At 55.5% G+C, this 12,840-nt stretch overlaps 1 protein-coding gene across 1 annotated transcript; it reads right to left on the reverse strand.

The window, feature by feature from the left end:
- Positions 1-1,997: 1,997 nt before the first annotated feature.
- Positions 1,998-10,866, reverse strand: CATSPER1 (cation channel sperm associated 1). The gene is made up of 14 exons (XM_087822305.1): positions 10,833-10,866; positions 10,437-10,783; positions 9,843-10,341; positions 8,406-8,618; positions 7,603-7,716; positions 7,294-7,453; positions 6,932-7,023; positions 6,680-6,823; positions 6,498-6,561; positions 6,209-6,281; positions 6,022-6,082; positions 4,860-4,935; positions 2,181-2,295; positions 1,998-2,024 (listed from the first exon to the last, which is right to left on the reverse strand). Exons 1-14 carry the CDS (start codon positions 10,864-10,866, stop codon positions 1,998-2,000), a joined length of 2,019 nt encoding a protein of 672 aa, XP_087678431.1.
- Between the last annotated feature and the right edge of the window lie 1,974 nt (positions 10,867-12,840).

The raw sequence follows: 12,840 nt of genomic DNA on the forward strand, positions 1-12,840 counted from the left end.
AAAGTCACAGGAGAGGGATGGTGCCCCAGAGAGGAAAGGATAGGAGTCAGTGAATACTCTGAGGAGCACCTGAGCACTCCTCCTTCCCCCTGGATGATTCAGGGTGGCATGCTCAGGGTGACATGTGGAAGTGGGAGGCCAGCCAGCAGGGCCCCAGGACTCTGAGCTCCCAGCCTATGGGATTTCTCTACCCACATATGGCCCAGAGATGGCAGAGCCCCTGCAGGTCAAGAGACCAGGAAGGCTGGGACAGTGACTCTCAAGTACACAGTGTGGGCCACACACCAGAGGGACCTCCCAGTGCTTTGCCCCTGGCAGGATCCTGGGAAGGGGCTGGACAAGGAGCTTTAAGGGGCTGAGGTCAAATATGCTGCCTCCAGGAGGGATGAGGGGCAGATACGGTTTAAATTAAACAGAGTTGTGACGCTTTATGAACACCTGAATTTGTAGATACAATTCATACTCACCACACACACACATCCAGAACTCCTTCACACACCAGACACACACAGAGAAACCCTAAGCACACAGTCTGATGTTCCCAGACACCACACATATCCAGAAAACCACAACCTAGCATCCCAGATGCACAGACACAAACATGCAGAAGCACCCCCACCCAGAAACAACCTGGAGATGTATACATGGATCCCCAAACACGCAACCCAAGACCCACATGCTCTACCCAGAGCTGTCCAACACCCATACCTGGGACAGGATGGGCAGTTACTGCATCCCTTGGAAGCACTGGGTATGGGTACCATCAGGCCCAGGCAGGCAGAATGCAGTGGCTACGGAGAGTGCCCCTCCAGGCAAGGGCTCATACCCTGCTGGGCCTGCCTGGTCCCCTGCTGCCCAATGCTGGGATCTAATGAGGACCAGTCCCAGCTCCCAGGCCTTGCCCTCTGCCTTAGAGGTAGGGACTGGGAGATGTAAAGTCTGTGTGAATTCCACCTGGAAGGCTGAGGAGCTGAGGGGCTGGGTTTAAGAGGAGTTAAGGATGCTGGAAAAACTTCCAGTCCTGCTTCCAAGTCTGTCACTTGAGGCAGCTCAGATAGCCCGGGGGCATGTGACGGGCCTGCTGCTTAGAAGGGCTCCCCTATGTCACTAAGCAGGAGCTTCCAGCCTGGGGCCAGCACATGTAGGTGGCAGGAAATGCTTGTTGAATGAATGTGTGAGGTGGTGGAGTAAGGCCTGGAGATGTCTGCCAGGTGGCATCTCCAAATCCCAGATGGCATGTTCTTTGCACAGCCTCTTCCTGGGCCCTGGGTCAGCCAGGCTGGGGAGGGGAGGTGCTGTTTCTGTCCTGGGGCCTTGAGGCTTCACCACTATCATATCCAGCTTAGAGGCACAGGGTTGGTTGACAAAATTGTGCTCAACTCAGTGCTAGGTTTCTAACACCCAGTGCAGGCCCAGGCACTTGGGGACCTCTGGGTTCATGAGATCCTCACAATGGATGCTGAAGGTGCTGGTAGGCCTGGATTCCTGAGCTCTGAGCCCTTGTTTCTGGAGCCTACTGGTCCCCCATGCCCTGACAACAGAGGGCTACTCCAGCTTGCTCTCTCTCTATCCTGAGTCCCGGGTCAGGAAGGCCTTCCTCCTCGAAACAGAATGCCTGCCCACTCTCCCTTCAGCCCTGAGCCTGGCCCACTTTCCAGGGCACCCCTCTGGCTGCTGCTAATGCACTCCTGGGCCGAGCTACCATGCTGGGCCCTGGTGGGGCTGGAGGGGACCACGAACAGCACCTTTCACGTGCAACACACACACACACACACACACTAGGGTGTGCACACACATGCATACACACAAGTTCTCCTGCCCTGTGCCTCGGCCCAGCCAATGAGGACACAGAGCCTGCTGGAGTTTTAAAACTCTGTTTGGGCCCAGCTCTGTAGGCCTCCACAATCATTCCAGCAGGTCTGGGGACTTGTCCCGACCCACCCCGGTGAGCAGCTGGCCAGAGGCTGAAGTCCGCATCGGCGGTCCCTGTCCAGGGATCACTTCCTGTAGTCTTCTTCTCCAGCCTGCAGTGTATGACAGGGGGGTGGCTGGGCTGTCAGCCTCTGCCTCTCCAATGCTGATGGGACTGTTACTTGGGGCCACTGCTGGGCGTAGACCCCCTGCCACGCCTTCCAGCATCCCCCCATCCCACCCCCTCCCTTCTGGTCCTGCCTGTTCACCTCAAACGCCGCGTCCACAATCTCATCAGTGACCGATGCCTGGGAGCGGAACTTCTGTTGATAATGCTCCACCCCGGCAGCGAGCTGCAGGAAATGGAACAGGAGCTTCTGCTGACTGGGGGGGGGGGGGAACAGAGGTGAATACAGGCTGGCTGGGCCTTCTGGGCCCCCAGAGCCCCACAGATGGCTATTCTTTTTCTTTTTTTTTTTTATGTTTTCTTCATTGATTTCAGAGAGAGGAAGGGAGAGGGAGAGACAGAAACATCAATGATGAGAGAGTCATTGATCGGCTGCCTCCTGCGCGCCCCCTACTGGGGATGGAGCCTGCAACCCGGGCCTGTGCCCTGACTGGGAATCGAACTGTGACCTCCTGGTTCATGGGTCAACACTTAACCACTGAGCAACACCAGCTGGGCCCAGATGGCTATTCTTGCTTGCCTCCCCCCACCCCCACCCTCACATCACCCTAGACCTCTATTTCCAGCCACAGCCACAACTTTTCTGAGTGTGGCCTTGCCCCCACCCAAGTCCACCTGTACCACAGAGGGTATTAATTGTGTACCCTCCCAACCCTCCCAACCCTCCATCCCTCCATCCCTCCACCATCTGCCTGCCCCTCGCGCGACCCCGCACCTCTCCATGCACCCACTCACCACCTACCCATTCATCTTCCCTTCCACCTAGCCACCCACTCGCCACCCGGTCACCCACCTGTTCACTCACTCACCTATCCTGTCCACCCACTCTTCCCTGGACCCCCACCCCGCCCCTTCACCATACTGTGTAGTCAGTCGTCCACCTAAACCCCCACCACGCACACACCCGCCTACCCATTCATTAACGCCTTCACCGCCCGCCTGCCTTACCATCACATCAAATAACACTGAAGTCAACTACACTGCAAGGTGCTCAGGGAACATGGAAACGAACAAGAAACAGCCCCTGCCCTCAAGAAGCACAGCCTGTGGCAGAGCCAGGAAAGCAAACCAAGTGTGTTTACACTGTGGCACGTGTAAACACGGCACCGAGGGCTCCAGTAGGGGGATCGGGAAGGGCTTCTGAGGAAGTAGCCCTCAGCTGAGTTTGAAAGATACCAGCGTTTGCCCGGCTCAGGTAGCCCCCCCCCCCCGTTCCCTGTTGGGGAACAGCAAGGTGTAAGCTGAGGGCTGGGGAGGGCCCTGGGGAAGGACGCTTTAGGGAATGGAGAGATTGGAGGTGGACACACCCGGGAAAGGTCAAAGAAAGTCACTCAGGCCTTATCCTCAGGGAGGCGGGAGCCCTTGAAGGGTTTCAAAATCAGAGGAGGCTCCTGGCTGGTTTTGCTCAGTGGTTAGAGCATTGGCCCAAGGACTGAAGGGTCCCAGGTTTGATTCCAGCCAAGGAAAGTATGGCAGAGGCACCAAGGGCCCAGCCTAGGCTGATGGCCAAGGGGTTGGAGCGTGGGGGTGGGCGGGAGGGCCAGGTGGCGAAGTAGCAAGACTGGAACTCAGCCCTCCCAGCTCTTGGCCACTTCAGCCTGGCACTGGCAGCCAGAGAGCATTCCAAGGAGAGAGGACAGTGTAGGCAAAGGCCCAGAGGTGAAGTATGTTCTCTGCTTGGGAAACTGTGGGTGAAGCAAGGATGTGAGGGGGTGGTACCGGCTGCAATGACTCGAGCGAGGTTGGCAAAGGCTTGATCACGGAAGGCTTTTGGGACTTGGGCTCTGTTGCGAGGTGAGGAGAGCCTGGAAGGTGCCAGTAGTCAGGTGGCCTTGTCTGCTGCTTTGGAGTGAGTCTGGATGAGGTGGGCTAAGGCCCAGTTTTCAGAGAGGGGGCTCTCTGGGAGCCAGGCCGGAGAGCCAGGCAGCAGGAGTCTGTGCCCAGGTTCCCCTGCCTGGAGCACATCCCTGAGTCCCTAGCTGTCCTGCCCACCTGACTTCAAGTCAGCAGAAACGGGGTACTGACCATCAGCTCGACCCAAGCTGCTCCCTGATCCACCCTCCTCACCCTCCACTTGGCTGAAGCCCGCCCACTCTCCATGGCCCTGCACAACTAGGTGGGGCCCTCACGCCCAGGCGCTAGTCTGTGTCCCCTTCTCTGTGTCCCTGGAGACCTCACAGGGCCTGGCCCGGAGCCAGGGTCAGAGATGCTTCCTCAGTAAGAAGATGAACGGAATCGTTGCTCCTTCAGGACCTCTCTGCTGTCTCTGCCCTTAGCCCTTGGTCTCAGAGGGGCTCTCGTGGCCCTTCAGGTGCTGCTGGTGGGATTCTCCTGGTGGCACAAGCTAACTCTTTTTTTTAAAATATTTTTTAAAAATTGATTTTTAGAGAGAGAGAGGGAAAGAGCGATAGAAACATCGATGAGAGAAGAACATCAATCAGCTGCCTTCTACATGGCCCCCACTAGGGATAAAGCTCGCAACCCGGGCATGTGCCCTGACCGGTAATCAAACCAGCAACATCTCAGTGAATGGGTCAATGTGCAACCACTGAGCAACACTGGCTGGGCAGCACAAGCTAACTCTTGCTGAGCAGAAGCCACTCCTGTTTTCCACATCTGACCCACAGGCTCTACATAGGCCTTGGTGCTCCAACCCCCTTCTGCAGAGGTGGGCAGTGTACTTTCCCTGCCAGCCCAGCAGTCAGGCCCCCAGAACTCTCCCCTTAGACCCAAGGCCTCCCCTCCCTTTGGGTCTCCTTACTTCTCAGTCATGGTCCCAAATTTTTTCTCAATGAAGAGCTTCTGCTTAGTGTGTTCACTTATCACCTCTTCAGGCTCTGGTGTAGAGAAAGAAGGGGGAAGTCAAGGGGATCCCTGGACTGAAGGGAGCAGAGAAAACCCCACATGTCATGGAGATTTTCAAACAGGGACTAACAAGATTTGCCCAGGATACCCTCAAAGAGATTGCTTCTCCAGGCCTGGAGTGTGTAGCAATTTTGTTTGACTCAGGCCTGTCCAATCGGAACAGCCTATCCTTTTGGCTGCAGTAATTGGTTTGGAAATAGGCAGGTGATCAATTGAAGCAAAAGAGACTAATTTCTGGACTTCGTTGGAACTCCTGGGAGAAGAGGACCTCTCTACTGGGATGCTAGAGATGGCTAAACTATGAGCATCTAAGATTGGACTTGCGGGTGGCCATTTTCCCACCACAAGGGAGGAGCCTCCCTAAGCATAAAACCACGCAGCGGCCTACAGAGCAGAGATGGAAGGAGACCAAATCCTGACGGTCATTCAAGTCCTGGACCCAGCCATTCCTGAAAGCCCCTGAACTCTCAGTTTGCTAAGTCATTGAGCCGATTAATTGTTCTTTTTGCTTAAGCTCTTTTGCATTAAGTGTCTGTCCCTGATGGAGAGGGCAGGTGAAGGGCCAGGTGACCCCCAAGGGCCCTTATTCCTCTCATGTCAATGGTCCTAAGACTGGGATTCTGGAGCTCAGACTCTAAAGTTCTGAAGACCTTTCAGCAGAAAGTAAAGGAACTGGCTCAAATCCATTACCCAAAAAGTCAGGTGTGTAAATATGAATGTGTACAGGAAACTTCATTTTTGTAGTCTCTCAATCCACTTTGAGCGACGCTGTTCAAGTGTGTATCTTTGACAAAACCCTCAGCGGAAACCATCAGACAGCATGTAAAACCATTGCTATGAAGTTATTAACAGAAACGAGTGTTTGGTGAACCATAATTTGGCTAATTAGTATTTCGCCAACGAATCTTTCAAGAATTGACTCTCAGTTTAACTGACTTTTGGAGGATTGTCTTAGCGCTCTTTGGACCAAAGTTCTAAGCTTTGAAAGTTCTCAGATCCTAAACCTCTAAGCCGAGCCTGGGACTCCCGTGCACCGTGGAGGGGGGGAAGGCCCGCACCTTCTTTGGAGAGCTCGGTCAGCGACTCGGCCAGCATCGTCTCCTGCACCTCGGCGGCCCTCTGCGGAGAGGCGCCCGGCTGATCCCGCTGCTCTGGAGCAGCCCCCTTCCCTCCAGCCTCCCCTGCCTCCAGCCTCCTCCCCTTCCCGGCCTCCGGCTCCGCCCGCCTGCCCCACCCCCTCGGTACCTCCTCCATCACTTTCTCCTGGCTTCTGAGCAGTGCCATCTCGAAGTTGTCCACCAGGACGGCAATCACCAGGCTGAAGGTGGGGAAGCAGTGGGGTGCTGAGGGGGTGGCTGTGGGAGGGGCCAGCACCCTCCTCTGGGTTCAACAGGCTGCCCAGTGGAAAAGGCTGGGAGGGGGAGGGGTGTGAGGGGGAGGGGGGAGGGGAGTGGGGGAGGGGAGTGAGGGGGAGGGAGTGGGGGAGGGGGAGGGGTGTGAGGGGGAGGGGGGGGAGGCGCGGGGCTCCCCTCACTTGAGGAAGATGAAGTACTGGATCACGATGTAAACCATGAGGATGGGGATGATGTACCAGGCGCCTGGGGGGAGCCGCGAACACCGCCGCCAGCATCAGCAGCCCCGCCTTGGAGATGGGGTACCCGGCCCGCGGGGTCTGCCCGCCCCGCCCCGCCCCGCCCCGCCCGGGGCCTGCCCCACCCTGGGCCAGGCTGTCCATGTAGATTAGGGACCAGTCGTCCAGCGTGAGCAGGGTGAAGAGCGTGAAGATCGTGCTGTAGATGCTCTGGAAGCGCTTGGGGTCCGAGTGGCGGAAGAGCGCCCGCAGCACCACGGAGAAGAGGACTGGCTGTTCAGGCCAACAAGCTCCCGCGCCGCGCCCCGCCCCGCCGCCCCGCGCCCCGCCGCCCCGCCGCCCCGCCGCCCCGCGCCCCGGGCCCCGGCCCAGGATACAGAGGCAGGTGAACATGAGGATCAGGATGGCGGTGATGGACGGCATGGACCGCACCAGGGTCCCGGTCACTTCCTGGAGGCTGGTCAGGAAGCTGTGGGCACAGTTGACAGGGTGGTTGGGGGGGGGGTCTGTGCCCAGGAGCCAGGGCTGACACAGCGGGGGAGGCCCCTGACTTGCTAGCGACTTGGAAGCATCCCAGCCCCTCTCTGGAAAATGAAGAGAATGATCCAGCAGGAGGCTGCCTGGCGTCTGCAGCCTCCCTCCCCATCCCCGCAACAGGTCACAACACATTCCTTGGGAATCCAGGCCTGTGTCCCCTTGGAGCCCCCACGCCAGGGTGGGCAGCTGCAGCCCAGCTGACCTGAGCCTCCGCAGGATCCGAATGGCCCTCAGGGCCCGCAGGCTCTTGAAGACCTTGAAGATCCGGAAGACTCTTTGGCTGTAGACGGTGTGCTTGAAGGAGCGGGAGTTGAGCTGCACCAGCACGAACTCCAGCACGGCCGTGGCCATGATGAAGAAGTCTGCGGGCGCAGGGCACCGGAGTGTCACAGCTCCTGCCCAGGACCCTGGCCCACACCCGCAGCTCTCCCAATGCCAATGTCCCCTGCCCCCGTCCCCCTTTTGTCCGCAGCTTTCCCTAGGTAGTGCAGTGACTCCCATCCCCACACACCCAGATTGTTCCAGGAGTCACAAAAATAGTTGAGGCCCATAGTAAAGATCTTGAGCATAGCTTCCACCACGTAGATGCAGAGGAAAACGGAGTCGAAGGCCACGAAGAACCACTCTGCAAGGACACCAGGGGCTTGCTAAGGTCCATCTCCAGGCACTCTGGCCCTTCTGGCCTCCTCCTTCTGGCACCTTACACACAGCTATTTAGGGAGAGCCTGGCTCTGCCCAAATAGCTGTGTCTGTTAACTGCTCTGTGCCTCAGTTTTCTTGTCTGTAAAATGGCGATAGCCTGCCCGATGGTTTTTATGCACATGAAAGGCATTTAACAGTAAGATGCTTAAGGTGGAGCCTGAACCAGTGAGCACAAATAAAACATCAGCCATTCCTGTTCTTTCCTCAGCTTATGTTTTTTCCTTCACCCTGCTACCCAGGGCTTTAGGGGCCACCTTCTCAGGTTTTCCACTCTCACCCCTCCAGGGTCTCCTCAATCTCCTGGCCCTTCTGGCCTGTCTGGATTCCCGCGGGGTCCCAGCAAAGCAGCGTATTCGGAGCAGACCCGCCTCCTAGTGGCTGTAGCCACAAACAGCACACCCTGTACTTCAGCGGGCCGTCTCCGGCGGCCTGGCCGACCCCGGCGCTGGCTCTGAGCCTCATCTCTAACACTGGGCCATGTCGTCCACTTCCCAGGGCTGAGGGTCAAATAAGCTAAGTTGTATAAATCACTTGGCACTGGGTCAGGCCGACAGGAGCCCTGAAGCAACATCAATTGCCTTCTCAACATGAACGGGGCTCCCCGGCTCTTACCACCCCGGACCTCGACTTCAGCGAAGGTCTGGACCACAAGCATGATGATGTTGAGGCAGACGACGAGGAAGATGAAGGCGTCAAAGATCAGGGACTCAGTCAGGATCCTGAGCATTTCCCGGAGGCCATCAAAGAGGTGGCATAATTTTCCCCACAACATACTGCAGACGTTCATGCTGTGGACCTTCTTGTGGGCCCGCGGGGGTCTGTTGGCTACAAGAGGGCCAGAAGGTCAAGTCTGTGTGGGACGGGGCTTGGGGATCCCAGGCCTCCTGTCAGGCTGGGGTGGAGTTCATCCTCATGCCTGCCTGCCATTCATTCACTAAGGCGCCTCTGTATTAGTCCTGTGTTGGTATTGGGGCCACAGGCCCGGCTCCTCCCATGAAAGATGCCAGCCTGTTTGGGATTTGGGGTCTACTGGAGCATACCTTGAGGGTTCATGCTCCTACATCTCCTTCCTTTCTTTGCTAGCATGGCAACTTACATGTGGAAATCCTGATCCTCCACACCGTCCTATCCTCTGGTAAACTCTCCCTCTCCTTTTAAGATTCTGCAGAAACATCTCTTGGCTGCTTTCTCTACCCCCATCCATTAGACATTCCCCACTCTCTGCTTGTTCATGGGGCTGTTGCCATGTTTGTGAGCTACTAGGGGCCAAGTTTGGGGGGCTGTGCATTAGCAGCCAAGGTCCCTCCCTGCCCTCAAACAGCCCTCATTCAGGCACTGCTCAAGAAGCTCACAGCTTAGTGTGGAAAATATGGACAAATAGAATCCACAGCCTGGCTGGTGTGGCCCAGTGGCTGAGCATCACCCCATGAACCAAGAGGTCATGGGTTTAATTCCCGATCAGGGCACATGCCTGGGTTGCGGGCTTGATCCCCAGTAGGGGACATGCAAGAGACAGCCAATCGACGATTCTCTCTCGTCGATGTTTTTATCTCTCTATCCCTCTCCCTTCCTCTCTTACTAAAAATCAATCAAAACATATTTTTAAAAAATAAAATAAAAATATTCAAAATTTAGAAAAGAATCCACAAATGTTCTGACATGGAGGATAGGCCTCCATCACTGCACTGTCTGGGATTGGTCGCTTGTGACCACCCCCAGCGTTGGAGCCCCTTGAGGGCTGGTCTTCCCTGTGCTGCCAGGGCCCAAGTTGTCCAGGTTCCCATATTAGATAAGGGGAAATGTTCGAAAAGTGAACGTGCGAATGAATAAAGCAGTGACTGAGTGAACAACTGACAGCCTAAAGAGGGGCCCAGTTCTAGAAAGGAAAGATTGGGTGGTGAACAGGTGAGTGAACAGCCACTGAGAAGTACCTGTGGGTGAGGGTCAAGCCTCATGATCTGTGCAAGGTTGGTGCAGGCCTGAGTTAGAGCTGCAATCTGGGCTGGGCAGCAGGAGCTGGAGGGGGGCGTGGGGTGGGCAAAGACTCACTTTTGTATCTCTCAAACTGCTCATCGTCAGCCCAGCTTTCGGAGGTTTTAGAGTAGTTGTCCTGAGGGTGGACGTCGCTGGAGCTCTCGGCCAAAGGGTGAACTGTAGCGCGCGACCGAGTCAAGATGGAGTCCCTGCTCCGTCTGTGTGCCATGCTAGGCTGCATGGCTGCTGCATGAGAAAGGGCACAGCTGGCTCTGACCACACCGTGGGGCCTGCGTGGGCCAGAGACTCGGGAGAGACCTGAGGTGGGTGATCGTGACGCCGTGCACCGCGGTGGTGCTCTCTGTGGCGGCCATGGTGGCCGCGCGGTGCTCACTGGGGTAGCGAGGTGTGCCATGGTGGGAGGACCCCCCGTGGAAGTGGTGGGAAGAGCTCTCTCCATGATGAAGAGGCCTTCTGGGTTGGTGGGCTTGATGATGATGGTGCCTGCTGTGGTCTTAAGCATCAGAGTGATGGGGCCCCCCACGCTCACGGGCCCCACTGTCAGGGTAGGACTCTGTGGCAGTAAGGCTTACCTTTGTGCTGGAGCCCACCATGGTATGGTGGTGAGACTCATCATGGTGGTGGGACCCCCCAAGGGGTAGGACTCACCACAGGGGTAGGACTCACCACAGGGGTAGGACTCACCATGGTGGGGCCCCTGATGGTGCCGAAGCCTATAGTGATGTCTCCTGCTACCACGGTGGTGCTCGTCATAAACAAAATCCTCATCATTGGAGTGGTGGGAGAGGGCAGTGTCACGGGAAGCAGCCAGGCCAAGGGACCTGGAGTGGTGGGCCCCACCATGATGGGAGGAGTGGCGATGGTGGGAGGAATGGTGGGAGACGGTACTCTCAGGGAAGTCTTGGAGCTCACCAGGGTGGTGAGATCCACCATGATGATGGGACACACCATGGTGATGGAACTTGTGATGGTGATGGACTCCACTGTGACCTGATCTGGAGTGTGGGGTTGATAAGCTGGGGGGAGAGGATACAGCCAAGTCACTGGTATCTGCCTCATTTTGAGCCTTTTCTGCCATCGCACGTTGATCCATGACTATGCTGGGAACCCTGGGACAAGAAGAGCTCAAGACATAGGCCCAGCAGGCCCCTGCCTGATTGCCCTTCTCACCTAAGCTGTGGCCGGGCCTCCAGGAAAGCCTGGCTCTTTCCTCGGAATTCTCCCTTCTATGATGTCACGAGCAGGCTGCCTCTCAGACCTCATTCTCAAATGCCTCCTATTGGGCTATAGTTCAGAATCAAAGATCATCGTGTGCGACCCCTTCACTGTAAAATTAGGGAACCAAGGTCAAGAGGAGGGAAGAGAATGGCCCAAAGCGACCCATCAGGTCAACACAAAGCTGGACAAGAGCACAGAAATCTTCTATGACAGAGATAACTCTAGTGGCTTTGCCCTTCCCATGGGTCCACTGCTTGGGGAAGAGGCTGACCAAATCTACAGGACGGGCCATCTTATCTAGCCAGGACTCCTCCACTGACTGCCTCCTGACAGGCATTTACATGGCACGTGAATATCTTCTTGTTCTGTGAGCATTTTTAAGAAGCCATCCTCATGCCCTAGCCAGTTTGGCTCAGTGGTTCGAGTGTCGGCCTGTGGACTGAAGGGTTCCAGGTTTGATTCTGGCCAAGGGCACGTACCAATCAATGTGTTTCTCTCACATTGATGTTTCTTTCTCTCTCTCTCTCTCTCTCTCTCTCTCTCTCTCTCTCTCTCTCCCCCCTCTCTCCCTCTCTCTCCCCATTCTGCTCTCTTCGTAAAGTGATGGAAAAAATATCCTAAGGTGAAGATTAAAAAAACGAAAACAAAAAAAAGAACCAATCATCCACAGACCTCTCTCCTAGACCATCATGTCATCAAGCTCCCAGTTGTGTTCTTTCCAAGTCTCTGCAAATGGACGCCCCATCAGATATTGCTCACGAATTCATATCAATCTGCACCACAGGCCTTTTTTCCTTCTGCACCAAGTGGACAGCACATGTACTGCCCAATGTTCTGCCCCCTGGGAGGATTCTCCTTTCCTTCACCAGTCTTTCAGGGCCCCCTGGAATGGGGCTGTCCACTCTGGCTGGCGCTGGCTTGGTGCGCAAAGCCTTCCATAAATCAGACCTTTCTTATTCCCTCTTCCCCTTGAAGCTGCTGAGTATAAGCTAAGGGAGAGGAGGTGAAGCCATAGAAACAAATACCATGGAACTCCTAGCACCTGCTTGTGCGGTTCGTTTGTGCCTTCTGGATCTGCTTGGGCCCAGCATCGCATACACCACTCCGGTTTCTGGTGAGAGGCAACTGTGCAAATCCAATTTCATGATTCTGTGGCTCAGACAACACTTGGTTCATGAAGAACATCTGGGTCTGACAATGGCTTGGCATTCCGTAAATCGGGTATTCGTCTTTACCAAGGTCCAGTAACAAGCCAGAAGCTGCTTTTTAGAACATAGAATTGTTGGCAGACGCTAGCAAGGAAAATACTCCAAGGGTCATAGCTATGATACGCCTATTGGGACTTGCCAGAGGCACCACATGGCATCTTTGGCTGACACCTAAGTCAGGCACGTGGATCTACCAGGCATAATGCCCAAGTGGTAGGGCAGCTTGTATCATAGCCTGGACTTCTGAAGAGCCTTTTCTTAGGTCCAGACCTAACACTGTCAGATTTATAGGTTACTCAGTAAATGAATCAAAAAGCCTTTGATGCTAATTGGGTACCCTGTCCAAAGGTGATATATGTTGGCTCCAAAATCCAAGACACTGCTCCTTTTTCTTTATGGTGTATGGTGTAGGGGACAGCATCTTGTCTCTCACATTGGAAGATACGTGACATTTCCCAGAGGTCTGGTCCCCTAGAAACTTTCCTGATGTGGCAGGCCCTTGAACTTCCACAGGGTTCACCTCAGACTCTGACATATGTATGCCCGAGGCACCTAAGATGCCTGCTGTTTCCTGTTCATGGAGTCCAGTTAGCATAATGGCATCTATTGAATGTATCAGCATAGTG

The sequence above is a fragment of the Miniopterus natalensis genome, chromosome 11 (assembly GCF_054644295.1).
Source record: "Miniopterus natalensis isolate mMinNat1 chromosome 11, mMinNat1.hap1, whole genome shotgun sequence".
NCBI classification, from domain to species: Eukaryota; Metazoa; Chordata; class Mammalia; order Chiroptera; family Miniopteridae; genus Miniopterus; species Miniopterus natalensis.

What these genes read in the sequence shown, in the direction of transcription:
- CATSPER1 (XM_087822305.1), bottom strand. Translation starts at nt 10,866, where the DNA reads ATGGCAGAAAAGGCTCAAAATGAGGCAGATACCA. An exon ending in TGAAGTCGAGGTCCGGGGTG is followed by an intron (nt 7,717 to 8,405) that starts GTAAGAGCCGGG and finishes GTGTCCTTGCAG; the next exon opens with AGTGGTTCTTCGTGGCCTTC. An exon ending in TGACTCCTGGAACAATCTGG is followed by an intron (nt 7,454 to 7,602) that starts GTGTGTGGGGAT and finishes CTGCGCCCGCAG; the next exon opens with ACTTCTTCATCATGGCCACG.